The sequence below is a fragment of the Myotis nattereri genome, assembly GCF_964212035.1.
Source record: "Myotis nattereri genome assembly, chromosome: 1".
NCBI classification, from domain to species: Eukaryota; Metazoa; Chordata; class Mammalia; order Chiroptera; family Vespertilionidae; genus Myotis; species Myotis nattereri.
In genome coordinates this window covers 113,007,439-113,033,235 of record NC_138075.1, presented here as the reverse complement: position 1 = coordinate 113,033,235, position 25,797 = coordinate 113,007,439, and the positions used below count along the sequence as shown (strand labels likewise).

The window sequence follows — 25,797 nt, the reverse complement described above, 5'->3', positions numbered from 1 at the left end:
ACAACCCCAGGCTGGGAGGCCTCAGACTGTGCCCCCCGCCTGGCAGGGCTTGACAGAGGACCTCAGGCCATGTCCTCTACCAGGCAGGGATTGATGGGGGACCTCAGGCCATGTCCCCCACCCGGTGGGGCTTGACGGGAGACCTCAGGCCATGCCCCCCACCACGGCGCCAGGCCAGGAGACCTCAGGCCATGGCCCCCGCCCGCAGGGCTTGATGGGGTACTTCAGGCCGCACCCCCTACCCAGTGGGTCTTGACAGTGGACCTCAGGTCATGCCCCTTGCCTGGTGGGGCTTGACGGGGGACTCCTGCCCAGGCTCCAGGCCTGGAGACCTCAGACTGCACCCCCCTCCCCCCCGCCCCAGCTCTGGGCCAGGAGATCTCAGGCTATGCCCCCTGCCCAGCGGATCTTGACAGGAGACCTCAGGCTGCACCCCTCACCCAGTGGGGCTTGACAGGGGACCTCAGGCCACAGCCCCCACCCCAGCTCTGGGCCGGGAGACCTCAGACTGTGCCCCCCTCCTTGGCACCGGGCCGGGAAACCTTAGGCTGTACCCCCCGCCCCAGCGCCAGGCCTGGGGACCTGAGGCTGCGCCCCTGCCCAGAGGGGCTTGACCGGGGTGGGACCAGCCGGGTCTAGGTCTCACTCAGTGGGGGTGGGGCCAGCCAGGTCTGGGTCTCCTGTGTTTTAGAAGCACGTGAGGGTGGTGGGCGGGGACTTGACTCTAGGTCCCACAGCACACCCCAGACTCTTACAGGAGGGTGATTTTATATACATTTTACTAATTTTCTTTCATCTTTGACACTTCTATTATAGAGAAAGGGCAAATAGCAATATTAAAATATTTCCTCTCATTAATTCTCTTTTAATGTGCATGAATTTCATGCACCAGGCCACTAGTCTATATATATAAAACAGGTATATGCAAATTAGCTGGGCATCACGACTGGCTCAGAAGGAGGCTGCATCACAACCGCTCAGAAGCTGTGAGCACAGATGGGCGGAGGGGACTGTGTGCCACCCCCAGCCCCAGCGGACACATACCAGGGGTGGGGACATGTTCTGAGTGGCTGCAGCATGGCTTGGAGCATGCCCCCAGTGGGTGGCAGCAGCAGCTGGAGCAAAGCAGCCCTGGTCCCAGATGCCTGGTGGTGGCTGGAACAAAGCAGCCTGGGTTCCAGGTGCCTGGCAGTGGCAGGAGCAAAGCAGCCCGGGGCCTGGGTGCCAGAGGGAAGCCGGTGCTGGCAGCCAAGGGAAGGAAGGCCTATTCTTGCATGAATCTTTGTGCATCGGGCCTCTAATAAGTATATAAATTCTTTGGTTTATCTCTTCTTGTCTCCTCACCCCCACATGGAGGTATTTCAGTCTGTTCCATGCCTTCATGATTCAGGTTTTATTTTGTAGGTCAATTTGTTTTGTTCATTAGATTCCACAAATAAGTGAGATCATGTGATATTTGTCTTTTTTTAAAATATGTTTTATTGATTTTTTACAGAGAGGAAGGGAGAGAGATAGAGAGTTAGAAACATCAATAAGAGAGAAACATCGATCAGCTGCCTCCTGCACACCCCCTACTGGGGATGTGCCTGCAACCAAGGTACATGCCCTTGACCAGAATCGAACCTGGGACCCTTCAGCACAGGTTGATGCTCTATCCACTGAGCCAAACCGGTTAGGGCGATATTTGTCTTTTTCTGATTGGCTTCTTTCACTTAGCATAATAGTTTCCAGGTCCATCCATGCTGTCCCAAAGGGTAAGAGATCACTCTCTTCTATAGTTGCATAGTATTTAATTATGCAAATGTCCCACAGCTTTTAAAATAGATATATACTAGAGGCCTGGTGCACGAAATCCGTGCACTGGGCCCGGGGGGGGGGGGTCCCCACAGCCGGGATTGTGAAAGGGCACAGGCCAGGCTGAGGGACCTCACCGGTGCACGATCAGGGCCAGGGAGGGACACAGGAAGTTGGCCAGCTGGGGAGGGACCGCAGGAGGGCTCCAGGGTGTGTCCATCCCATCTCACTCAGTCCCAATCAGCCAGACCCCAGCAGCAAGCTAACCTACCAGTTGGAGCGTCTGCCCCCTGGTGGTTAGTGCGTGTCATAGTGACTAGTCGACTAGTTGACTGTCTGCCCCCTGGTGGTCAGTGCACAGCATAGTGAGCAGTTGAGCAGCCTTAGCATATCATTAGCATATTACACGTTGATTGGTTGACTAGACAACTGGACACTTAGCATATTAGGCTTTTATTATATAGGATGATTGATTTTAGAGAGGGAGGGAGAAAGAGAAGCATCAATGATAAGAAAGAATCATTGATCGGCTGCCTCCTGCACACTCTCCACCAGGGATCAAGCCCGCAACCCAAGCATATGCCCTGGCCAGGAATCAAACAGTGATCTCCTGGTTCATAGGTCAATGCTCGACCACTGAGCCATGCCAGCTGGGCCCACATCTTTTTTATCCACTCGTCTACTGATGGGCACTTGGGCTGTTCCAAATCTTAGCTATTGTAAATAACACTGCTATTTTCATAGGGTACATATATTCTTTCTCATTGGTGTTTCAGGGTTTTTAAGATATATTCCCAGAAGTGGGATTGCTGGGTCAAATGGCAGTTACATTTTTTATTTTTTTAGGAAACTCCATACTGTTTTCCATAGTGGCGGCACAGGTCTGCATTTGCGCCAGCAGTGAACTAGGGTTCCCTTTCTCCACATCCTCACCAGCACTAGTTATTATGCAATTTCTTAACCACAATTTAAAACTTTTTAAAAAGGGATTCTTAAAACTGAACAATAAAAAGACAAATAATCCAACTAAAATGGGCAAATACTTGAGTAAATATTTTTCCAAAGAAGATATCAAAGACCAATAATGAAAAGATGCTCAACATCTCAAAATCACAATGAGATACTGCTTCACACCCACTAGGAGACTATGATCAGTGCCAGGTGCTGGTGGGACATGGAGAAATTGAAACCCCCATATATTGCTGATGAAAGTGCTTTGGAGAACAGTTTTGTGGTTCTTCAAATGGTTAAACACAGAGTTACTGTATAACCCTGCAATTCCACTCCTATGTTTATATCCAAGAGAACTGAAAACATGTCCACATAAAATCTTGTACAAGTATTATAATCATAGTCATCATAATAATCATAATAATCCTTATTATAATCATAGTCATCATAATAGCCCCAAAAGGTAAATCCCAAACCATCAACTGATGAATGGATAAACTGTGGTATATATACAGTGGAATATTATTCACCACAAAAAGACATAAAGTACTGATACATGCTACAACATGAATGAATCTTGGAAACATTATGCTAAGTGAAAGAAGCCAGTCACAAAAGACCACATATTTTATGCTTCCATTACAGGAAATATCAAGAATTGGCAAACACATAGAGACAGAAAGTAGATTAGTAGTTGCCAGAGGCTGAGAGGAGGGGAATATGGAAAGTGACTGATGGGCATAGAGTTTCTTTTGGGATGATGAAACTGGTCAGGAATTAGTGATGATGGTGGCACAACTTTGTGAATTTATTAAAAGCCAACACATTGTACACTTTAAAAGGGTGAATTTTATGGTATGTAAATTATACAGTTGTCCTTTGGTATACACAAGGGGATTGAATCCAGCTTCCTCTCCCCCCATGTCCTCATGTATACCAAAGTTCCAGGATGTTCAAGCCCTTTAAATAAAATAGTGTTGTACTTTATGTCACCTATATAGGCTTCAGCAGGGTTCGACTACATATCACTCATTCGAGGGGATTCAGAGTGGAATTTTCTGGGACTCTCGCCCTACCCCCACCCCTCCCAAGAATATTTTCGATCCCTGGTTGACTGAATCGAGGCATGTGAAGCCAGAGGATGTAGGGCCAACAGTATCTACAGGAGGAGGGGTTGGGGAGAGAAGTCTGGGCCCTCAAGAACCACAACACAGTCCTGCAGGTAGCTTAGGAGAGAAGGCTCCGAGGTAGAAAGAAAGTCAGGTGTATAGGCTGTTATGAAAGCCCAAGGAGTGTTTCAAAAAGGAGGAATGGGGAGGCAGTGCAGTTTACTGAGAGGCCCGGAGAAGCCTGAAAGGCAGGCATAATCCAGATTCTGGTGCCAAAGGCCTGCCCCTCCTTCCTCCTTCCCCGCCTGCGACTGCAGCCCAGGGAAGGACTGTGAGGACAGGCCCATGGGCACAAGTAAGGGCGCTGCTGAGCACAGCTGAAAACTCAGGTCACCACTGGCTCAGCACCACACCAGCCTTGGATTCTGCTTTCCTCCCAGAAAAGACCACAGAGATACTGGAGTGTGAGCAGGAGGAGGGATTGTCTGTTCCTCTCCTGACTCCTTGAGGGGTGTTTGGGGTCAGGGAGGGAGAAGGTACTGTTCTTGCCCTCAGCCTCACAGCTTGGTCCACCGTCCCCAGCCATTTTCCCCTGACACTAATCCACCACGGGCCTCTCTGCCCAGCCCTCAAACCACAAGTCCATTTTCTGCGCCGAGAGGACAGCCACGCCCAGAATTCCAGCACAGCAGTCAGCCCGCCCAGGCCCTGGCGCCAGAGACCAGAGGCCAGAGACCACGCCCGCCTGTCGGTGGGTCCCTAGGCGTGGGAGTAAAAGCTGGTGCAGCCTGGGGCCTGTGGAAGGTGCATCCACACGCTCACACCTCCTGGCCTCCCTGCAAAGGAAGCCCCCACCCCATCATGGAACCCCTCTTGCGTGGGTGCCCAGCACCAAGCCTGGCAGCAGGCTGGATTTGAGGCGCTCCAAGCAGGCCTGGCCAGCTCTGCCGCCCCAAGCTGTACTCCAGCTAAGGGTTCACATTCCTGAGCGATGATCTACTTTTAAGGAGCTTGTTGGGACCTTTTCCTCCAGGGAGAACCCCTGATTGTCCAAATAATGGAAACTCCCTAGAAACGCCTGCTCTTGCCACCATTATTCAACATTGTTCTGAAGGTTCTAGACATCACACAAAGGCAAGAAAAAGAAATATTAAAAAGACTCTTATTATTTGAAAGATGGTAAGGTTATCCAGAGGATATATAATCAACTGAAAGAAACTGGCCCAGATATTCTTATATTTAGCACTGGGCTAGGCAGAGCTGTGATTGGAATAGAAACATAATGACCTCTTATGGAATTAATTATTACTTGGTTACAAGATTAACATGAAAATCAGTGGTTTCACCCTGCCTGCTGTGGCTCAGTTGCTGAATGTGGTCCTGTGCACCCGAAGGTGGCGGGTTGGATTCCTGGTCAGGGAACACACCCAGGCTGTGGGCTCCGTTCCAGGCCTCAGGCAAGCCATCAATTTCTCTCTCTCTCTCTCTCTCTCTCTCTCTCTCTCTCTCTCTCTCTCCCTCTCTCCCAACCCCCACCCCCCCTTCCTCTTTCTCTTAAAAAAAAAAATCAGTGGTTTCTCTGTAGACCTGCAATAAACAGTTGTAAAATATATTTGGGAGAATGATTCTTATATGTCAACAACACATATAAGATACCCAAGAATAAACATTTTAAAATGTAAAGAGCCCTGACCGGTTTGGCTCAGTGGATAGAGCATCGACCTGCGGACTGAAGGGTCCCGGGTTTGATTCCAGTCAAGGGCATGTACCTTGGTTGCGGGCACATCCCAGTGGGGGGTGTGCGGGAGGCAGCTGATTGATGTTTCTCTCTCATCAAAGTTTCTAACTCTCTATCCCTCTCCGTTCCTCTCTGTAAAAAATCAATAAAATATATTTTTAAAAAAAATGTAAAGAAATGTGAGAGAAAAATCACAAACATTTTTAAAATGACATAAAAGGAGACTTGAATAAATGGAGAGATAAACTCTGTTCTTGAGTGGGAAGATTCAAAGTTTTAAAGAAGCAAATTTATCTCAAATTTAATTCAGGGACTTTGCCCTACCATATGTTAGAACAAATGACAAAGCCAAATCAATTAACATAACACAGTATTTACTAGTTTAGTAAAGATTAATATACTGATAGAACATATAAGTTCAGAACATGACCTATCTAATCTAATAAAAGACAAACATGAAAATTGACCATACATTTGCTATACCTTAAGCCACACCCACCAGCCAATCAGAGCGACTATATTAACCCAACCAGATGGCGGCCGGCAGCCACAGAGCTGCAGCAAGCAGGAGGCTTGGTTGCCCCAGCCATAAACCCCAGATACCTGCTTCCAGCTGCCATGGCCACGGAGCTCAAGTGAGCAGGAGGCTTGGTTGCACTGGCAATGGAAGAAGCCAAGCTTCAAGGCTGGCTGCTGCCTCCTCTCAAGGCAACGAAGTTTCAATTATTGAAGGTAAATAAACCCCAGATACCTGCTTCCAGTCTCCGTGGCCATGGAGCTGGAGCAAATAAAAACAAAAAATAAAAAAAGGAAAGGCTGGGACCTTTGGTTGCCCAGGGGCTTGGTCAGTCTGAAAACAGCCATCAGCCCCTCACCCAGGCTGGCCAGGAACCCCAGTGGGGACCCCCACCCTGAAGGGGGTTTGGGAAGCCTGAAAACAGCCATCAGTCCCTCACCCAGGCTGGCCAAACCCCCATGGGGTGAGGGTCCCCACTGGGGGGCTTGACCAGCCTGAAAACAACCATCAGCCCCTCACCCAGGCTGGCCAGGCACCCCAGCAGGACCCCCACCCTGATTCCAGGACACCCTTCAGGGCAAACCAGCCAGCCCCCACCCGTGCACCAGGCCTCTATCCTATATAATAAAAGGGTAATATGCAAACTGACCCTAACTGCAGAACAACTGGGAATGACTGGTCACTATGACACACCCGACCACCAGGGGGCAGACGCTCAATGCAGGAGCTGCCCCCTGGTGGTCAGTGCACTCCCACAGGGGGAGCTCTGCTCAGCCACAAGCCAGGCTGACGGCTGCCAGCACCGCGGCGGTGGCGGGAGCCTCTCCTGCCTCCTCAGCAGCACTAAGGATGTCCGACTGCAGCTTAGGTCTGCTCCCTGCTGGTAAGTGGACATCCCCCGAGAGCTGCTGGGCTGCCAGAGGGATGTCTGACTGCCAGCTTGGGACTGATCCCCCAGGGAGCGGGCCTAAGCCAGCAGGTGGACATCCTCCGAGGGGTCCCAGACTGCAAGAGGGCATAGGCCGGGCTGAGGGACCCCCCCCCACCCCGAGTGCACAAACTTTTGTGCACCAGGCCTCTAGTGGGTATATAATTAAGAACGTATTTCAAATAAGTAAGAGAAGAATGGATTGTCCAATAAATGGTATTGGGACAATTGGCTACCAAACATCAGTCACAAAATAAATTCAAGGTAGATTAAAAATCCAAATATTTTCTAAATTAATAAAAAACTAAAATAAAATGGAGGAAATTATTAAAATATCAGGAAATGTTTAAGCAAAATATAAAACCCAGAACACATAAAAATATGAAACTCAGAATCACACAAAAATTAAAAACCTTTGTACATCAAATAACGAATTGGTACTTTTTAATATTTAATGAGTTCATCCAAGGCAAAAGGAAAAGGTAAACTAATAGAAAAGTGATTAAGAATATGAACAGGCCAGTCACAAAAGAAATCTCTCTCTTAATTATCTTGTTCATAAACATTTAAAAATTATAGTGCTCAACATTACCAAGAATGTAAAAAATAAGCATTCTTTATACCTCACGATGAGAGTGAAAGCTAAGTTAACCTTTCTGACATATATCAATGCCTTATGAAATGCAAATCCTTTGACCCAACAACTCCATTTCACATATGCTAATTAGACCAGACGTCCTTCCAGACGACCTTCCAGACAAAGCCGAGGCCTGCAAGAGAAGCCCGGGTCTCGGTGCCAGAGAGAAGCCGGTGCCAGAAGCCTGGGGAAGGCCTATTCTTGCATGAATTTTGTGCAGTAGGCCTCTAGTTGTTTAACAACGTGCTATTTAGCCTTCAGGTGTTTGAATGTTTTTGAGTGTTTTTACTGTAGTTGATTTCTAATTTCATTCTTTTGTGAACTGAGAAGATGCTTGATATGATTTTAATCTTCTTGAACTTGTAGAGACTTGTTTTATGTCCTAATTATGTTCTTTCATTTCAGGCTTGTTTTTATTTGTTTGTTTGTTTGTCTGCCTATTTGGGTTTATGTCTGTAGGTAGATCTGCCATGACTTCCAGTCTGTAGTGCCAGACAATGTCAGACACTGTGACTGGCCTATCTTTGAGAATGACCCATGGGCATTTGAGAAGAATGTATATTCTGCAGCTTTGGGGTAAAATGTTCTATAAATGTCAGTTAAATCCATCTGATTCAGTGTATCATTTAGAGTCTCTGTTTTCTTGTTAATTTTTTGTCTGGAAGATCTATCCAGTGAAGTCAGCAAGGTATTAAAAGTCCCCTACTATGACTGTATTGCTGTTGATCTCTCCCTTAAAGTCCTCTAGAAGTTATATATATATATATATATATATATATATATATATATATATATATATATATAATTTTTTTTTGAATGATAACATTGCTGGATATAGTGATCATGGTTTCGAATCCTTGCTTATATCTATCTATCTATCTATTGGGCACATATGTTTACCAGGGTTATATCCTCTTGCTGAATTTATCCCTTCAGTATGATGTAGTGACCTGTGTTGTCTCTTGTAATGGCCTTCATTTTGAAGTCTATTTTGTCAGATATGAGTATTTCTTTTTTTTTTTTAAATATGTTTTATTGATTTTTTACAGAGAGGAAGGGAGAAGGACAGAGAGCTAAGAAACATCGATGGGAGAGAAACATCAATCAGCCGCCTCCTGCACACCTCCCACTGGGGATGTGCCCACAACCAAGGCACATACCCTTGACCGGAATCGAACCCGGACCCTTCAGTCCGCAGGCCGACGCTCTATCCACTGAGCCAAACCGGCCAGGGCCAGATATGAGTATTTCTACCCCAGCTTTTATTTCCTTTCCATTTGCATGGAAAATTTTTTCCATCCCTTCATGCTCATCCTGTGTGAGTTTTTTAGTCTGAACTGGGTCTCTTGTAAATAGCATATAATTGGGTCATGTTTTTGTATCCATTCAGCTACCCTATGTCTTTTTATTGGAGCATTTAATCCATTTACATTTAAGGTTACTACTGATAGGTACTTATTTATTGCCATTTTAATTCTTTTTTTAAAAATATTTGTTTATTGGTTTCAGAAAGGAAGGGAGAGAAAGAGAGAGATAGAAACATCAATGATGAGGGAGAATCATTGATCAGTTGCCTCCTGCATGCCCCACATTGGGGATCAATCCTGCAATCCAGGCATATGCCCTGACCGGGAATCGAACCGTAACCTTCTGTTTAATAGGTTGACACTCAACCACTGAGCCATGATGGCCGGGCATCATTTTAATTCTTTATACCTATGTTTGTCTCTATATATATTTCTTCTTTCTGTAGCAGTCCCTTTAGCATTTCTTGCAGTGCTGATTTAGTGGTGATAAACTCCTTTAGCCTTTTTTATTTTTTGGTCTGGGAATCTCTTTATTTCACTATCTATTTTGAATGATAACATTGCTGGATATAGTGATCATGGTTTCAAATCCTTGCTTTTCATTACCTTGAATACTTCATGCCATTCCCTTCTGACTTGTAGAGATTCTGATGAGAAATCAGCTAACCGCATTATGGGAGCTCCTTTGTAGGTAGCACATTGCTTTTCCATTGCTGCCTTTAAGATTCTCTCTTTGTCTTTAATTTTTGGCATTTTAATTATGATGTGTCTGGGTGTGGGCCTGTTTGGGTTTTTCTTGTTTGGGACTCTCTGTGCCTCCTTCACCAGGTTAAGGAAGTTTTCTGCCATTATTTCTTTAAACATGTTCTTTGAGAACCAAGATGGCAGCATAGGTTAACGCCAGAGTTTGCTGCCTTGAACAACTACTTCAAAAGTGAAACTAAAAGACGGAACGGACATCACCCAGAACAACAGGAATGCTGGCTGAGTGGAAGTCCTACAACTAGGAGGAAAGAGAAACGCATACAGACACTCAGAGGAGGCGCAGTGCTGAAGTCAAATTCTGAGGTGCGGAGTGCGCGGAGCGGGCTGGTGGCGGAGGGCGCGGTTGGCGTTTTCAATCGGGAGGGAGTCGCAGACTCTGAGCTCCAGATACGGGCGAGTCTTTAGGGACCCAGACTCAAACGGGAGAAGCGGGACTGTCTGGCTTCGGTCAGAGAGAGTGCAGCTTTCTCTCCAAGGTTTGCAGTGGGTGCTGGGACTCAGAGAGGCAGAGCCCCTGGGGACAGGACTGAGAGCCGCCATAACTGCTCTCTCCAGCCCACCCTGTTGATCCTGTGCGACCCGCCCCGCCCAAGCCCTGCACAGAGGCATTTGCCGGATAGCCTCAGGCAAAGGCTAGATTAGCACCTCCCTAGAGGACAGAAGTTCTCTCACTGCAGACACAGCTGATTCTCACAGCCACTTGGCCTGGAGGTCAAACCCTCCCTGGTATTAGCTACAACAATCAAGGCTTAACTACAAGACTGCGCACAAAGACCACTAAGGGGTGCACCAAGAAAGCATAACAAAATGCGGAGACAAAGAAACAGGACAAAATTGTCAATGGAAGATATAGAGTTCAGAACCACACTTTTAAGGTCTCTCAAGAACTGTCTAGAAGCCGCCGATAAACTTAATGAGATCTACAAGAAAACTAATGAGACCCTCGATGTTATGATGGGGAACCAACTAGAAATTAAGCATACACAGACTGAAATAACGAATATTATACAGACTCCCGACAGCAGACCAGAGGAGCGCAAGAATCCAGTCAATGATTTGAAATGCGAGGAAGCAAAAAACACCCAACCAGAAAAGCAAAATGAAAAAAGAATCCGAAAATACAAAGATAGTGTAAGGAGCCTCTGGGACAGCTTCAAGCGTACCAACATCAGAATTATAGGGGTGCCAGAAGATGAGAGACAGCAAGATATTGAAAACCTATTTGAAGAAATAATGACAGAAAACTTCCCCCACCTGGTGAAAGAAATGGACTTACAGGTCCAAGAAGCGCAGACAACCCCAAACAAAAGGATCCAAAGAGGACCACACCAACACACATCATAATTAAAATGCCAAGAGCAAAATCTTAAAAGCAGCAAGAGAAAGAAACTCAGTTACCTACAAGGGAATACCCATACGACTGTCAGCTGATTTCTCAACAGAAACTTTGCAGGCCAGAAGGGAATGGCAAGAAATTCAAAGTGATGAACAACAAGAACCTACAACCAAGATTACTTTATCCAGCAAAGCTATCATTCAGAATTGAAGGTCAGATAAAGAGCTTCACAGATAAGGAAAAGCTAAAGGAGTTCATCACCACCAACCCAGGATTATATGAAATGCTGAAAGGTATCCTTTAAGAAGAGGAAGAGGAAGAAAAAGGTAAAGATACAAATTATGAACAACAAATATGCATCTATCAACAAGTGAATCTAAGAATCAAGTGAATAAATAATCTGATGAACAGAATGAACTGGTGATTATAATAGAATCAGGGACATAGAAAGGGAATGGACTGACTATTCTTGGGGGGGAAAGGGGTGTGGGAGATGCGGGAAGAGACTGGACAAAAATCGTGCACCTATGGATGAGGACAGTGGGTGGGGAGTGAGGGTGGAGGGTGGGGCGGGAACTGGGAGGAGGGGAGTTATGGGGGGAAAAAGAGGAACAAATGTAATAATTTGAATAATAAAGATTTAATTTAAAAAAAAATGTTCTCTATTGCCTACTCACTGTCTTCCCCTTCTGGCACACTTGTTAAATGAGGACAGCTCCCTTAAGCTGTCCTCCTGTTTTGTTTTTGGTTCTCTGATTGAGTGATATTTTTCTACTCTGTCTTCTAATTCGCTGATCCAATCCTTGGTTTTGCCTAATCTGCTATGTATTCCTTCCACTGTGCTCTTTATTAGTGGCATGTCATTCTTTATAGTTTATATATCTTTTTTTCATGCTGTTGAGCATCTTTACCATCATTATTCTAAACTCTATGTCTGATAAATTTCTTTTTTTAAAAAAATATATTTTATTGATTTTTCACAGAGAGGAAGGGAGAGAGATAGAGTTAGAAACATCGATGAGAGAGAAACATCGATCAGCTGCCTCTTGCACATCCCCCACTGGGGATGTGCCCACAACCCAGGTACATGCCCTTGACCAGAATCGAACCCGGGACCTCTCAGTTCGCAGGCTGACGCTCTATTCACTGAGCCAAACCGGTTTCGGCAATGTCTGATAAATTTCTTATCTCCATTTCATTTAGCTCTTATTCTGGGGAATTCTCCTGTTCTTTCATTTCAGGCTTGTTTTTATTTGTTTGTTTGTTTGTCTGCCTATTTGGGTTTATGTCTGTAGGTAGATCTGCCATGACTTCCAGTCTGTAGTGCCAGACAATGTCAGACACTGTGACTGGCCCTGAGTACTGTTTGGAACTATCAGCAATACACAGCTTGTGGCTCCCTCTGCTGGAACTGGGTGCCTTTGGAAAGGACCAATATGCGCATCAGGGTCTGCTTTTCCTGGCCCCATGCCCAGAAGGAGATCAGGCAAAAACTCAACGCCTCCAGAAATCCTCCTCTTCCTGCAGTCTGATTGTTATCAGCCTTTATTAACCTCAGGCTATTGACCACAGGGTAGGGTGAGGGGTTTTTCCAACAGGGTGGGACAACTGCCTTCCCCCCAGGCAAAAACTGCCTGGATTAGAAAGGTCCATGGGAGAAAGATGTTCTCCACACGTGAGGGAATAAATCAGCACAGGAAACCAGGGTGACTGCCCTCTGAGCTCCAACCCAGAGCCCCCCACCCTGAACTGTCCTCACACCACTCCAGTTCACTCTGCCCTCCAAGGTGAGTGGCTACACATGAAATTTTGTGTATTGGCCCTTTAAGAGGGTTCCTGCATTTCCAGCCATCTCTTGCTGGCTGATAGCAACCCTGCTGCTTTTCACAGCCAGATGTTCTGTGGGCACCTTTCTCAGTTCTGGTTCTCTGGGCTGGGGAGCCCAGTTTGCAGTTTAGACCCCAGAATTCTCAGTGGGAACCCGTCACCACTGAGATATCCCTTCAGGACTCCAGATGTTTTCTGTGGGAGCCCTGTCAGCCCTTTCACACCTCTGCACTTCCTACCGTCTCTGTGTGGCCTCCACTTTCCACCCTTGCTTATCAGGGTTCTGTCTAGCTAGTCCTCCGTTGGTTTTTCAGAGTGGGTCTTCTGTGATTTAGTTGTATTTCCAGTTTGGTACTGGGAGAGCATCAGTGTAGCTTCCACTTACCCCACAGCCATTTTAAAATCCCTGACACTACTACTTTTTACCATGACCTTAGGTAAGCTCCTCCTGTCCTCTGTGCCTTAACAGCCTCACTTGTGAGATGGGACTCTGGGTTGTTGTGAGGACTGAAATGAGTTGATTGACATTAAACACTTACATGCATGGCTCACAGGAAGTGGTTGGAAATGGCGGCTGTTAGTTCGGATCTAGCTACTGTTGCCAGTCTCTATATGCACCAACTCCAATAATGCCTACTGTTGATCAGCATGTTGGTGAATGGGCAGTCTCACATACTGTTGTGTTTAGGGCAGTGTGAGAAGAGTAGATACATTTTATATGTAGATAACCTCAGATCATAATTCCATTTCTAACAATTTATTGTTAGAAAATAACTGGACCCATTTAAATGCACAAGAATGTTCACTGAAGTGTAGTTAGAAGAGAAATAATAAGGCATAAAAATTATGATTTATTATGATTTATTCATAGAATAGATGGCTTTGTAACTATTAAAATAATATGTACCAAATTATTTATTAAAACATTTATTAAAAACAGTCTATTAACATAGACAGATAGCATTACATAACATTGAAAAAAGCATTATATAGAACAGCATGTATAATATAATAGATGTAGGAAGGATGCTCACAAAATTCTAACAATATTTTTCTTCATGAATTGGGATTTTAGATATTTTTTTATTTTCTTCTTTAGACTTTTCCATATACTGTGCTTGATTTTTATGATCACAACAAACAATCTCACTTGTAGCTAAGAATTCAAAGGAAGAAGGAGAATATAGCAAAACAAACAAACAACAACACAAAAACTTATTCCTACAGCACAGCAATATTAACTAATAGATACCTCTAAAATTCCAAATTCCTAAAACCTCATTCTTCCTACATGGAAACCCTCAGAATCCAAAAGAAAAAATGACATTGATTTTAAAAATAAACTTTGAGCCTGGCCAGCATGGCTCAGTGGTTGAGTTATGAACCAGGAGGTCACAGTTCAATTTCCCGTCAGGGCACATGCCTGTGTTGTAGGCTCAAGGCAGCCAATCAATGATTCTTTCTCATCATTGATGTTTCTCTCTCTCTCTCTCTCTCTCTCTCCTCTCTCTCTCTCTCTCTCTCTCTCTCTCTCTCTCTCTCTCTCTCCCTCCCTCTCCCTTCTTCTCTGAAATCAATAAAAATAGATTTAGCCGAAACCGGTTTGGCTCAGTGGATAGAGCGTCGGCCTGCAGACTGAAAGGTCCCAGGTTCGATTCCGGTCAAGGGCATGTACCTGGGTTGCAGGCACATCCCCAGTGGGAGATGTGCAGGAGGCAGCTGATCGATGTTTCTCTCTCATCGATGTTTCTAACTTTCTATCTCTCTCCCTTCCTCTCTGTAAAAAATCAATAAAATATATTTAAAAAAATAGATTTAAAAAAATAAATAAACTTTGCCAAATCTTCACATGTAATAAAACTACAAAACTAAACACACACACACACACACCAGTGTGTGGAAAACTGGTGTAAACTGAACAAGGTTGATGGGTTATATCAATGTTAATTTTTCTGATTGTTATTGCGCTACTGTCATGTAGGATGTTACCATTGGGAGAAACTGAGTGAAAGATACATGAGATCTCTGTATTATTTTATACAATTGCTTGTAAATCTACAATTATCTGAAAATAAAAAGTGTATTAAAAATGAACTTTGCACCTTGAAAAAGTAAAAATGTTAAGCTTTTCTTAGAGCTGGGGCTAAATTATCAGAGAGTCTGGGTCTCAGATTCTCAAAGCTGGAGGCACTGAAGGGAAACTAACTTTTGGTAACCAGCCTATTACACCACCTGAGAACCTTTAAATGAACCAGATGTGATGATAGATGAAGAAAGGGAGGCTCAGACCCAGTAGTGGCTCAGCATTCATTTCTGGAGCAAGGATTTGTGTCCAGCTCTTTCTGAAAGCCCATGCTTTTCCCATTGTTATGTCACAGTGACTACATCTGCGAATGACTTAAAGGAAAATAAAGAAATTGTTCACTGTTACCCATATAAAGGAACTAAATAAATATTCAAGTGGGTGGAAAAATGGTGGCGATCTAATTGGGCACAAGGAGTTCCTTATTTATTTATTTTAATATATTTCTTTATTGATTTCAGAGAGGAAGGGAGAAGAGAAACAGAAACATCAATGATGAGAGAGAATCATTGATCAGCTGCCTCCTGCACACCCCCTACTGGGGATCAAGCCCGCAACCCAGACATGTGCCCTCGACCGGAATCGAACCTGGGACCCCTCAGTCCACAGGCTGACGCTCCATCCACTGAGCCAAGCTGGCCAGGGCAAGGAGTTTCAAAGTATGTGCCTACATGTGAATATCATTCATCACGTATATCACTGTAGCCCTGATTACTAGAAAGTTCTTTCTAACACTCAAATAAGCATAACTCTATCTAGTGGTCTTTCATCAAGGAACAAACCTTTGTCACCATGTTCCTTCCTTGATAAAATTAGATTTCCACTGTTGGTGCGAGCGACCACTGCAGAGTCTGGGCTATAACCACTTATAACCTCTCTTCTCCTGAGTGATATTGGAAGGCCCGATAGCTTTCCTCCTGCTGCTTTTACAGGGAGCCAACTGGTTATTTCCAGTCCTCCATCTTTATGGACCACAGGTGACAGTCTAAGAGACCCCAGAGTCCAGGCAAGAGTTTCAGGGTGGGCCTGGGAACGCCTGAAATTTTGGGCAAAATTGTTATATCTGAACAAAGAGGTATGCATCTGGAAAGAGAGCATTTCACTTGTATTAGATTTTTAATGTACCCAAGACTACCAAAATGATAGGAAATACAACTTTAATTTGATCAGCAACAAAATGGATTTAAAATATAAACTCCAAAACTGTTACTTAAAAAAAGTAAATACTCAGCTAGCAATAAACTTATTGTAAATAAAAAGAAAGAATTACGTTTTTAATTCTGCCTTTCTAGTACTAGCTATACCTCAGGGTAAACAAATAGTTGAAAGAGGAAACATTTCTTTTTATGGGAAGATTCAAGCCAATAAATGATGAAAGAGTGATAGAATTAGAGCAATACCATTCTACAATCCCTAATGAAATAACAGGTTTAAATAAAATGATCATCAATGCCTGCTGTCATCCTCCAAAGAGAAATAACCAGATGTGCTTCCTAATGTTCTTCCTCAAATGCTCAATACCTTTTGAAACTGAGCAACATCTAGACCGACTATTTATAAGAAATACAAGAGTCAGGGGAATATTTTAAACAACACCAGCAAACTGGGAAATGGTATAGGACAAATAATCCTATTTCTTCAACAAATACATTGCAACAAAAACAAAAAAGAAGAAATGAAAGGTTTATATTATGGAAAACAACCCCTTCCTCCTGGTATCTGTGCTGAGCAGGCACATCCTCCTTGGGCAGACAATTCCTTCTGAATTACACAGGAATTTCCATGCCAGGGACTTCTGTTCTCCCCCATCCCCTTTCCTTTCCTACATTAGTAAACAGGTAGGAAATTCATCAAAGCTTCCAAGGTTGGTGATAGAGAACAGGTAGTGACAAACTGATGCCCTGCAGCCCAGGTGAATTGCATCCAGGGTGAATAGCAGCATAGTGGTCAAGATGGACTTCATGACAAAGAATGATTTTCACTTCTCAGAAAGGAAAAACAAATGATTTTCTGGTGTCTGGACTCAGACACTGGGCACCAAAGCGGAATGCTGCACTGTTCTCAAATTCATGGGCTTTCCCTAAGTAGTTACAGTAAAGAAGAAATTGTAAATAAAAAGAAATGAAATGCCTTCAGAAATAAAGGGGAAACATGCTAGGTAGCAGAATCACTGAATGACTGAATGGAGAAGGGCTTTAGGGGACCTACAGTCCAAACGCCTTACCTAATGGGTAGAGAAGACACCCTCTACTCACCTCTCTCTCCCTACAGCTCTGGAAGTCTTTGCTCTGAAAGAAGCTAGACTTCAGAACCAGCTGGAGTTGTAAATGGGCAAAGCAGGCCCAGAGAGAAAACCTGACTTGTTTTCAAGTCACAGCAAAATAGGAACAGTATTAGGCTGAGAACTCACTTCTGATTCCCTGAATGAGGCTCTTCATGTTGGTCTGATAAATATGGTATGTGGCATTCAAGGGCCATAGCCACAACTTAACCAGGTTAAGGCCTGGGTGGAGCCACTCAAGCAGGTCAGTGGAAGAGCTTCAGGGAGGCTGGCTGGCATAAAGCCACCTTGAGTACTGGCAACCTCAACCTTGGGGGGCATCCTAGGTGAATAAACTGGCACACAGGTCTTTCTGGTCTGCACTAAGGCTTTGAGGACTTGCCTGAGCTAAAAAAAATTTTTTTAAATTTGAAAGCAACCAGTAACATCAAGACATAGATAGGGCCTGGGTTGTCCCCTCGAGGCTATTCAGAACATTCTCCAAAGCAGAAATTCCTGGAAGCTCAGTGCCAGCCTCTTTCAGGTTCACCCTCTAGACTGCCCATTTGCTCTAGAATTGCTCACTGCTTTACTGGTCCTGTCAAACTGCAGCCTCACACCTGAGTGTGCCTGCCAACATGGACTGGACTGGACTCCAGCCAATGTGATCAGAGGGCTGTGGAGGAGGCATGTCACCTGCCCCAGTGCTAGCTGACTAGGGGGCAGGCTGCCCTCCAGAGCTCAGACTGTGGCACCTGGGAACTTACAGCAGGGGCAGGACTTTACAGCCTCACCCACTGGTTCTGTCTTCACCAACTGTCCCCCCTTCTCCACTCCCCCCATCCCGCACCCCCGCCAAAAGCCCCAAGACCTCAGGGGCAGAGTCCACAATTCTTGATGTCACATTAACCACCTTCCACCTGCCCTGCCTCTCTGCCTCTTCCCCAGGTGCAAGAATTTCCTTCCTCCCAGGGCGACTTTGGATCAAATCTCGAGGCTGAAAGACCAGCCCCAGCCCGCCCGACCAGGACGGGCCTGATGCACGGGGGTGGCCCACTCGTGCCAGGACAGCTCCACACCGTCTCCTGGGCAGCCGCAGCCAGATATAACTGCACACTCAGCTGGGAGGGCAGAAAGGCTGAAACCCCCACCCCGGGCCAGCAGGGAAGCATCAGCCTTTGGGTGGGGAGCAGTCAGGGCTGGGGGTCGCTAGGGCTGGGGAATGAATGAATGAATGAATGAATGAATGAATGAATGAATGAACGAACGAACGAACAGGGATGATGGCAGAGGGTGGTAGTGGTGGTGGGCTACGGAGATGTCCCAAGAAGGGTGCCCTCCGCTGCCCGGACGTCCTCATCCCCACGCCCGGACCCCTCGCGCGGAGCACAGCAGCCGGGACAACGTGCCTAGCCGCGAACACCCCGCAACCTGAGAAGCGCAGCTCTTGAGCCGAGCCTGCATTTCGGCGGGCGGGAAGTGCCTGCCCTCCGGGCAGAAGGCACCCAGGCGCGTCGGGCCCCGTCCCGCCCCTCGCCTGAACCAGGCAGGCGGCTGCAGTCCCTTACCTGCCAGCCGCCACTGTCTCGCCCCTGCTCAGAGCAGTCATAGATGCGCCTCCGGCCAGCGCGGGAGACCCAGCGGCCCGACTGCCACCAGCCGGTCCCCGTCCTCGCAGCCGGGAGGGCCCACCTCCTCCTGCCCATTGGTTGCCCGCACGGGACGGGCCCTGCCCATTGGCAGGTCCTTCACCCTCTCCAGACTCAAGGTGGGGCCCAAACGCCTCACAGATCTCCACGCCCCTTTAGGGTCTGCTCCTCCAGCCCTGCACAGCAAGGGCCTCGGGGCCCCTCCACGTTCTTCCTCTTCAGCTTTCCGAGTCTCTTCGCGGAGCTCTGCAGCAACCAATTCCAGCCCTCCCAACACTGAACTCCAGGGTAGCTTTCCATTTTTCTCCACACCGTATTACTGAGGGCCTGAGTGGGGAATACTAGAGGCAATGGTGGAACAAGTCAAACTGGGAGCAAAATGCTGCCATGCACCTTGCCCAGAGCTGGAAACTTCACTGTGGCCAGGCAAAGACTTTTGGATAAGTCTGGGGAGGACTGAAGACGGCCAGGAAATGAAGAGTGGGGCTTGGTGGTGTCAATGGGGGTGACAAAGAACTGGGCCTTGAGAACAGGCTCAAACTCAGGTTCCCCCAACTTTTTTGGCCTGCAGGCCCCTTCCTTCCTATCCCCACCAGGTAGAGCTTAGTCCTTGGGAGTGGTCAGGAGGAAAGGTGCAAGTGGATTTGGTTCCATTCCCAAACCTCTTCTCCCCACCTCCTTCACCCAGCTGTACCACGGAGGGAGGGCATAGGAAGATGCAAGGGGCACTAACAGAGCCCAGGTTTGAAACTTTTGGGAACTTTGGAGCAGAAGCTGTCTCAGGAGCCAGGTCTCGTCCTACAGCTCCCATCAGGGGCCTCTACTGCATGAAGGCCTAAGGGGCGGGCAGGGCAAGGACTACTCCACTCAGTTTACCCACCAGAACAGGAAAGGGCCCTGGTCACTGCCTTCTCATATGACTCAAACAAGCCATTATCATTTCCCCAGCTGCAGCCCTGGCTGTGGCTCAGTTGGTTGGAGCATTGTCCCTTGCTTGCACCAAAGGGTCACAGGTTTGATCGTCAGGGCACATAACCAGGTTGTAGGGGAGGCAACTGATCAGTTTCTCTCTCTCTCATCTCTCCTCTCTCTAAAAATCAATAAAGACATATCCTTGGGTGAGGATTAAAAAAAAAAAACTTCCCCAGCTGCAGTTTTGGGTATTGATTTTAGAGCAGTGGTTCTCAACTTTCCTAACGCCGCGACCCTTTAATACAGTTCCTCTTGTTGTGGTGACCCCCAATTTCATTGTTACAAATTGAACATAATTAAAGAATAGTTATTAATCACAAAAACAACATGTAATTATATATGTGTTTTCCGATGGTCTTAGGCGACCCCTGTGAAAGGGTCGTTTGACCCCCAAAGGGGTCGCGACCCACAGGTTGAGAACCGCTGTTTTAGAGAGAAACATTACTTGCTTCCCAACCAGGGATGGATACCAAAACCTGGAAAGGGGCCCTGACCAGAATCAAGCCCATGACACTTTGGTGCACACAACACTCCAACCAACTGAACCACACCAGCCAGGGCTTCAGGAGCTTTTACACAGCCACCTAAAGGGGGCAACCTATGCAAGTCAGCTACTAACAGTTCACCTTCTAATCCAACTCACTATGCAAATCTGCACTTGGGGATGGACAGTATGCAGGCGGCCTGAGCTGTTTGGGAGTCCCCACCAGGAGGAGCCTTGAGGCTCATGCCCTTTCGCCCTTCTCAGAGGGCAGAGATCACCACCAACCCTTTCAGAAAAGAGGCAACAAATGCTTCAGCTGCTGTTTATTGACATACAGGTAGGCTCTATAGCAACAGGCCTAGAGGCGGCTGCAGTAGTGGGGATAATCAAGGTGGAGGATGGAGTTTGTCTGCAGCGACAGCTGAGTGGAGTGCAGGAACAGAGGTGCACAGTGCACAAGATGGGAGTGGGGGAGGCTTAGGGGATTGGAGAAGCAAGTGAAGGCCAGGGCCAGGGCCAGACAGAGTCTGCTGACACTGGAACCACTGCCCTCTCTAGCCGGCTATCTTCTGACCCAGGCCAGGCTTGGGAGTTCTCTGAGTGTCCATTTCTACAGGAACTGAATGGAGTGCACAGAGAAGCAGGAGCGATTGCCCCTATGTTCAGCTTCAGAGCCTCCAGTCCTGCACCCCTGCCTCTCTTGCTTGGGTAGGGCTGTAAGATGGACAGCCTGGCTCTGGACTATACCTCACCTGAGCAGGGTCTTAAAAATCGCCATGCTTTACAGAGGCCTTAATCTTCTTCCCTAGAGCCCCAGCCCATCGGTGCCATACTATAGCCCCAAGTGAGCACTGCAAGCATCGCTGGCCTAAGGGGTGGATTGGGGAAGGGGAGGGGACAGGGGCTGGAGGAGGGGCTCTGGGGCCCATCACGGCACAGGCACTACACGCATGGTGTTGGTGAAGCCAGAGCCAGGACGCCACCCGGTCAGCACGATGACCACATCGCCCTTCTTGAAGAAGCCTCGGGCCTTGCCTGAAGAAGAGAAGGCATGTGGGTGAGTAAATGCCAAGTCAGGCAGGTATGAACTTGGGACACTGCCCCACAGCCAGATAGCAAGCAGGGCTGGCTGACTATTACTTCTTTACACCACAAGGTGGCCCCAGATTCAAAGCCAGGTAAAGGGGATGAGGGCAGTCCTGAGATTTCCCTATCACTCAGATGGCAGACTTGGCAGGGACCTTTGGACATCACTCATTTTATACACTGGAGGATGGAGACCCTTGCTCAAGGTTAGAGCTAGCTGCTTCCTCTCATTCAGTGGCACCCTACATTTACACTGGGACGAAGGCCACATCAGTACATAATCTGTGTGTGCGCCACCCCACAGTGCAGGAGCTCTGGCCAATTTTATTAAACACATACACAAAACCCAGTAATGAGCAGATGCCAAAGGATGGACAATCCTGCTTACTTAGGTCCTTTGGCTTTGGGCCCTAGATTAGAAGAGTGAGAAGACAAACTAGACTGTTTAGCCCCACGACTCAAAGGCCTTCTTCCTTCCTGGGCTCAGCCCAAGACTTCAAAGATGGGGATGGAGGAATCAGAGAGAACATTCCCACTGACAGTGGCCAGCCAGGATTCTTGCACCCTAAGGTCTGCATGTTCCCTTTCCTTAGCATCCCAGAGAGCTCAGCGTACAAGCACCTCCACCCCAGGCTCCAGCCCTTGCTCCCAGTCACGCACCAACATTCATGGCCAAGTTCACCCGGAGGTCCACATCCTCAGCCCAGGCGTCCTGCACCGGGTCCTTACACACCACAGGGAAGATGCCTCGGTATAGGTGGGCCTGGCGAGCTGTCTGGTGATTACGGGTCACAGCAATGATGGGAGCACGGGGGCGGTACCTGGCCACCTGGTGAGCAGACCTGAGAGGGGATGAAGGACAAGCAGAAGAGACCATTGTATAATGTTCCAGAAGCCTCCCAGGAAGCCCCTCAGGGGCTTCAACAGTTCATCTTCTAATCCAACTCACTATGCCAGCCTGAGGCTTTGGCCACTTAAACATCTATCCCCTGGGCCCCTGTGGGAATTCCCATGGCTGGCAAGACCCTCTTCCTGTATCCTCCACAGCATGTAGCTCCTCTTCAGAGTTGTGAGACCCATTCGCCCTCCACCCCTCCTCACAGGCCCAGAAATCCTCCTGACCCAGAATGATCAGTTTCACCCACTTTCCTCACATGGCCCATAGTTGGCAGAATGCTCCCTCCGAACTTTTCCATTTTGGCACAGGGAGGCAGCCCTCACCCAAGCTCACCAGTACCCATTTCTCTAGATGCCAGTAACTCCTACAAGCCAAGCAGCATGTGAATAGCACCTGACTCTTGACATCTGCAAAGAACAGGAACAGAGCCTACCAACCCCCTGGGAATCTACAACACAAGCTGCCGTCCATACTGTTAGACCCTCCCAACCCCATGTGGCCCCCAGGTCTCCAGGTCCTGAAATAGTTCCAGCAACTGAGCTCTAAAGGTTGAGTCAAATCTGCGTATCTAAGTGAGGGCAAGACCAGGAACTGGAAGTGTGGTGTGGGAGGCTCTGGCAGATTCCTCCGGAAGGTAGGGGACCCTCTGGAGCCCCAATGTTGGGTACTTCCTGTATACTTGCAGTTGCAGATGTGTCTCAGGAGTTGGAGAATAGTGTGCAGGAGTGACTGGGCCCCAGAAAGTAAGCTATGAGGACACTCAACAGGTGTCAAGGAAACCTACACCATATTACAGCAGAGAATGCCCAGCTTAAGGCCTGGCCTCTATAAGACTTTCAAAGGGAAGCAGTTGCTGAAATCAGGACAGGCTGAGAGTGAAATCCAAGAAGACAGGAGCTAAAAATAGCCAGATAGCAAAGGTTGGACCTTTTCATAAATGTCAACCCAATGGTTGGGCTGTTTACCCTGAGCTCTCTGCTGAGGGAATCTGCATAGATCTAGTGTCTGGGTAGCCCCTCCTGCTGCTTCTCAGTGCACGGGGACTGCCTATCTGCTCCTCTTCCAGGAAACCCTAGCTGTCCTGTGGGCAGGGACGAGGAGCATACCCCAAAACTGTCCAGGGGATCCTAAGTCCATGGCCAAACAGGCCCCAGCTTGGCTGCATGACAACATGGTGACGGTTCTTGGGCCAGAAATCACTTGTCTTTGGAGTTCAAAGACAGAGAGGGGCTCATGCACCAACCAAAGGGCATGTCAGTGAACAACACTAATTTTCCAAACCAAACTTCTAAAGAGCATACAATAACTGAAAGAAGCAAAGCTGGAGGCCTACTACCATTTTAGAAGACCAGCCTTTAAATACCAAGTAATCAACTGTAGTCAGTCTATCTGTAGTTAACAGCGAAGTCTTGATGGTATAAACTTGCTTTGGAGTCAAATGGTCCCATGCCTTTTGAGTGCTGCCTGGAGTCCTTTGAGCCCAGGGAATGGGCTCTGCTTATTCCTGGATCCTGGCCTGGGGGCTGAGGGAGCTCCTTCCCTGCAGGGTCCAGGTGGCAGGCAGCAGGGTCTTACCTTGGCTCATGTCATCTGAGCATTGTTCAATGCGCTGCTCCCAGGACCCCCAAGGAAAGGTGCCACTAAGCAGGGCATTCCCAGGGAGCTGCTGCCACCTCCTACCTGCCAGACTTGGTGAGGACGATTATGGCCCCACTGCAGCACTTGAAGGAGGCCTCCACGGCACCCACGGCGGTGGCTTCTGTGGGGTCGCTGGTAATGGGCGCCAGGCGGCGGAGTTCCTCAAATAATTGCAAGTGGTAGATGGCGGCCTCTGCCTCACGGGCAATCTAAGGGAGCAACATCCGTCCAGAGGAACGAGAGGGGGACAGAGCTTTGTCAGAGCTGTGTCACAATGGGAGAGGGAGGGGAAGAGTTGCACAGACAGCTGGTGGGGAACACATCCCTGGGTGCAAAGGCCAAAAGGAACCCAATCACAGTAGGTTCTGAGCTGACCAAGATCGAGACTCGCAGGGACCAGTCCTTCACCAGGTGCCTGTGACACCACCTGTGCCTACGAGCTACAGTCCCTTTGGTTCTGCCCTGCCCTGAGCTCCCTTGGCTAGCTTCCTGCAGATGAAAAGAGAGGCTGTGGGCCCAGGCCCCAGGGGCAGGGCTGGGCCCTGGCTGTTTTCTAGAGCAGCTGGAGCAAGAGGCTGGTTATCCTACAGAGTTACCTGCCTTTAGGGCCCTACCTGCCAGACTCCGTCAGAACTATCAAAGCTGCTGCTAAACATTTATAAGAAGCCTCCACGCTGCCCATGGCCATGGCTTCCATGAGGTCTGTGGAGTGGCGTGAGCCTCGCACAAGTTCTTCAAACAGCTGGCGGTGGAACATGGCTGCCTCAGCCTCACGAGCTATCTGTAAGGTTTAGGGGGAAGGGAGGCGAGGAAAGGGAAGGAGGAGGAAAAAAATATGAGAGACAACAACATGGAAAGACAGAATGAGGAATTAATCAGAGAATAAAGAGAAGGTAACTTTAGGTTAATTGGCTAAATCTGTCCCACAGGCAGATGCAGAGGCAGGGTGACACAAGCCAGTTCAGGGGTATGCGAAGAATTTCCAGCCTCAACTGCGGCTGCTTCCCCTCCATCAGAGGGGAAATTGGTTCTTCCATTCTGGAAGGAATTCGGATTGGGGGTGGGGGTGGAGGGAGACAATATGGTGGCAGGTTCCGGGGCCTTAGCATGGAAACATGTCCAGGCTGGGCCCGGGCACTGCCTGGCAGGGCTGGATCACACTGCCTCATGACACAGCTGACAGGAAGAAACAGGCCCGCCCTCCTCACATGGCTGTCCAGTTCTCCAGGGCTTCCTGCCCAGCTTCCATGGAGCGCTTGGTTTGGCACAGGGCACAGGGGTGTTCCGATGGCCTGCCATGGAAACACACCGAGCAGCGCTGGAAACTGAAAGCCATGAGGCTTCACTGCGTTCTAAGCAGGAGGGTAGAAAACTGGCACATTTGTCAGGATGACTGAACAGCCATGTGGAGACAGATGCCTGTGGAAGCAAGTTGAACGAGACATCTGATTAAAATCTAATGAAAAGTCATGAGAAAGCCACTGAGTTATTTACAGACCACCTGCTCACATAACACTAAAAATTAGAAAGAAAATTTAAATTTTAGAGGATTATAATGCAATCGTCAACAGCTTAGAGCAGTGGTTCTCAACCTGTGGGTCACGACCGCTTTGGTGGTCGAACGACCCTTTCACAGGGGTCACCTAAGACCATCCTGCATATCAGATATTTACATTACGATTCATAACAGTAGCAACATTACAGTTATGAAGGAGCAACAAAATAAGTTTATGGTTGGGTCACAACATGAGGAACTGTATTTAATGGGCCAGAAGGTTGAGAACCACTGGCTTAGAGAATAATGGGTGAGGGAAGAAT

The 25,797-nt window shown here is 47.5% G+C and overlaps 1 protein-coding gene across 8 annotated transcripts in view; it reads right to left on the bottom strand.

Moving 5' to 3' along the window:
- Window positions 1–20,665: 20,665 nt before the first annotated feature.
- Window positions 20,666–25,797, bottom strand: part of PKM (pyruvate kinase M1/2) — a gene marked incomplete at its 5' end in the record, with an annotated part of 29,478 nt that continues 24,346 nt past the window's right edge. For 4 of the 8 annotated variants that reach the window (XM_081084968.1, XM_081084965.1, XM_081084969.1 and 1 more), the window contains 3 exons: window positions 20,666–21,392; window positions 22,104–22,285; window positions 24,022–24,188. In XM_081084968.1, coding sequence (XP_080941094.1) covers window positions 21,286–21,392; window positions 22,104–22,285; window positions 24,022–24,188 — 456 coding nt within the window. In that variant the 3' untranslated portion in view covers window positions 20,666–21,285. Of the gene's footprint in view, window positions 21,393–22,103; window positions 22,286–24,021; window positions 24,761–25,797 lie in introns of all 8 variants that reach the window. The other 4 variants (XM_081084966.1, XM_081084964.1, XM_081084967.1 and 1 more) reach the window with 2 other exon arrangements.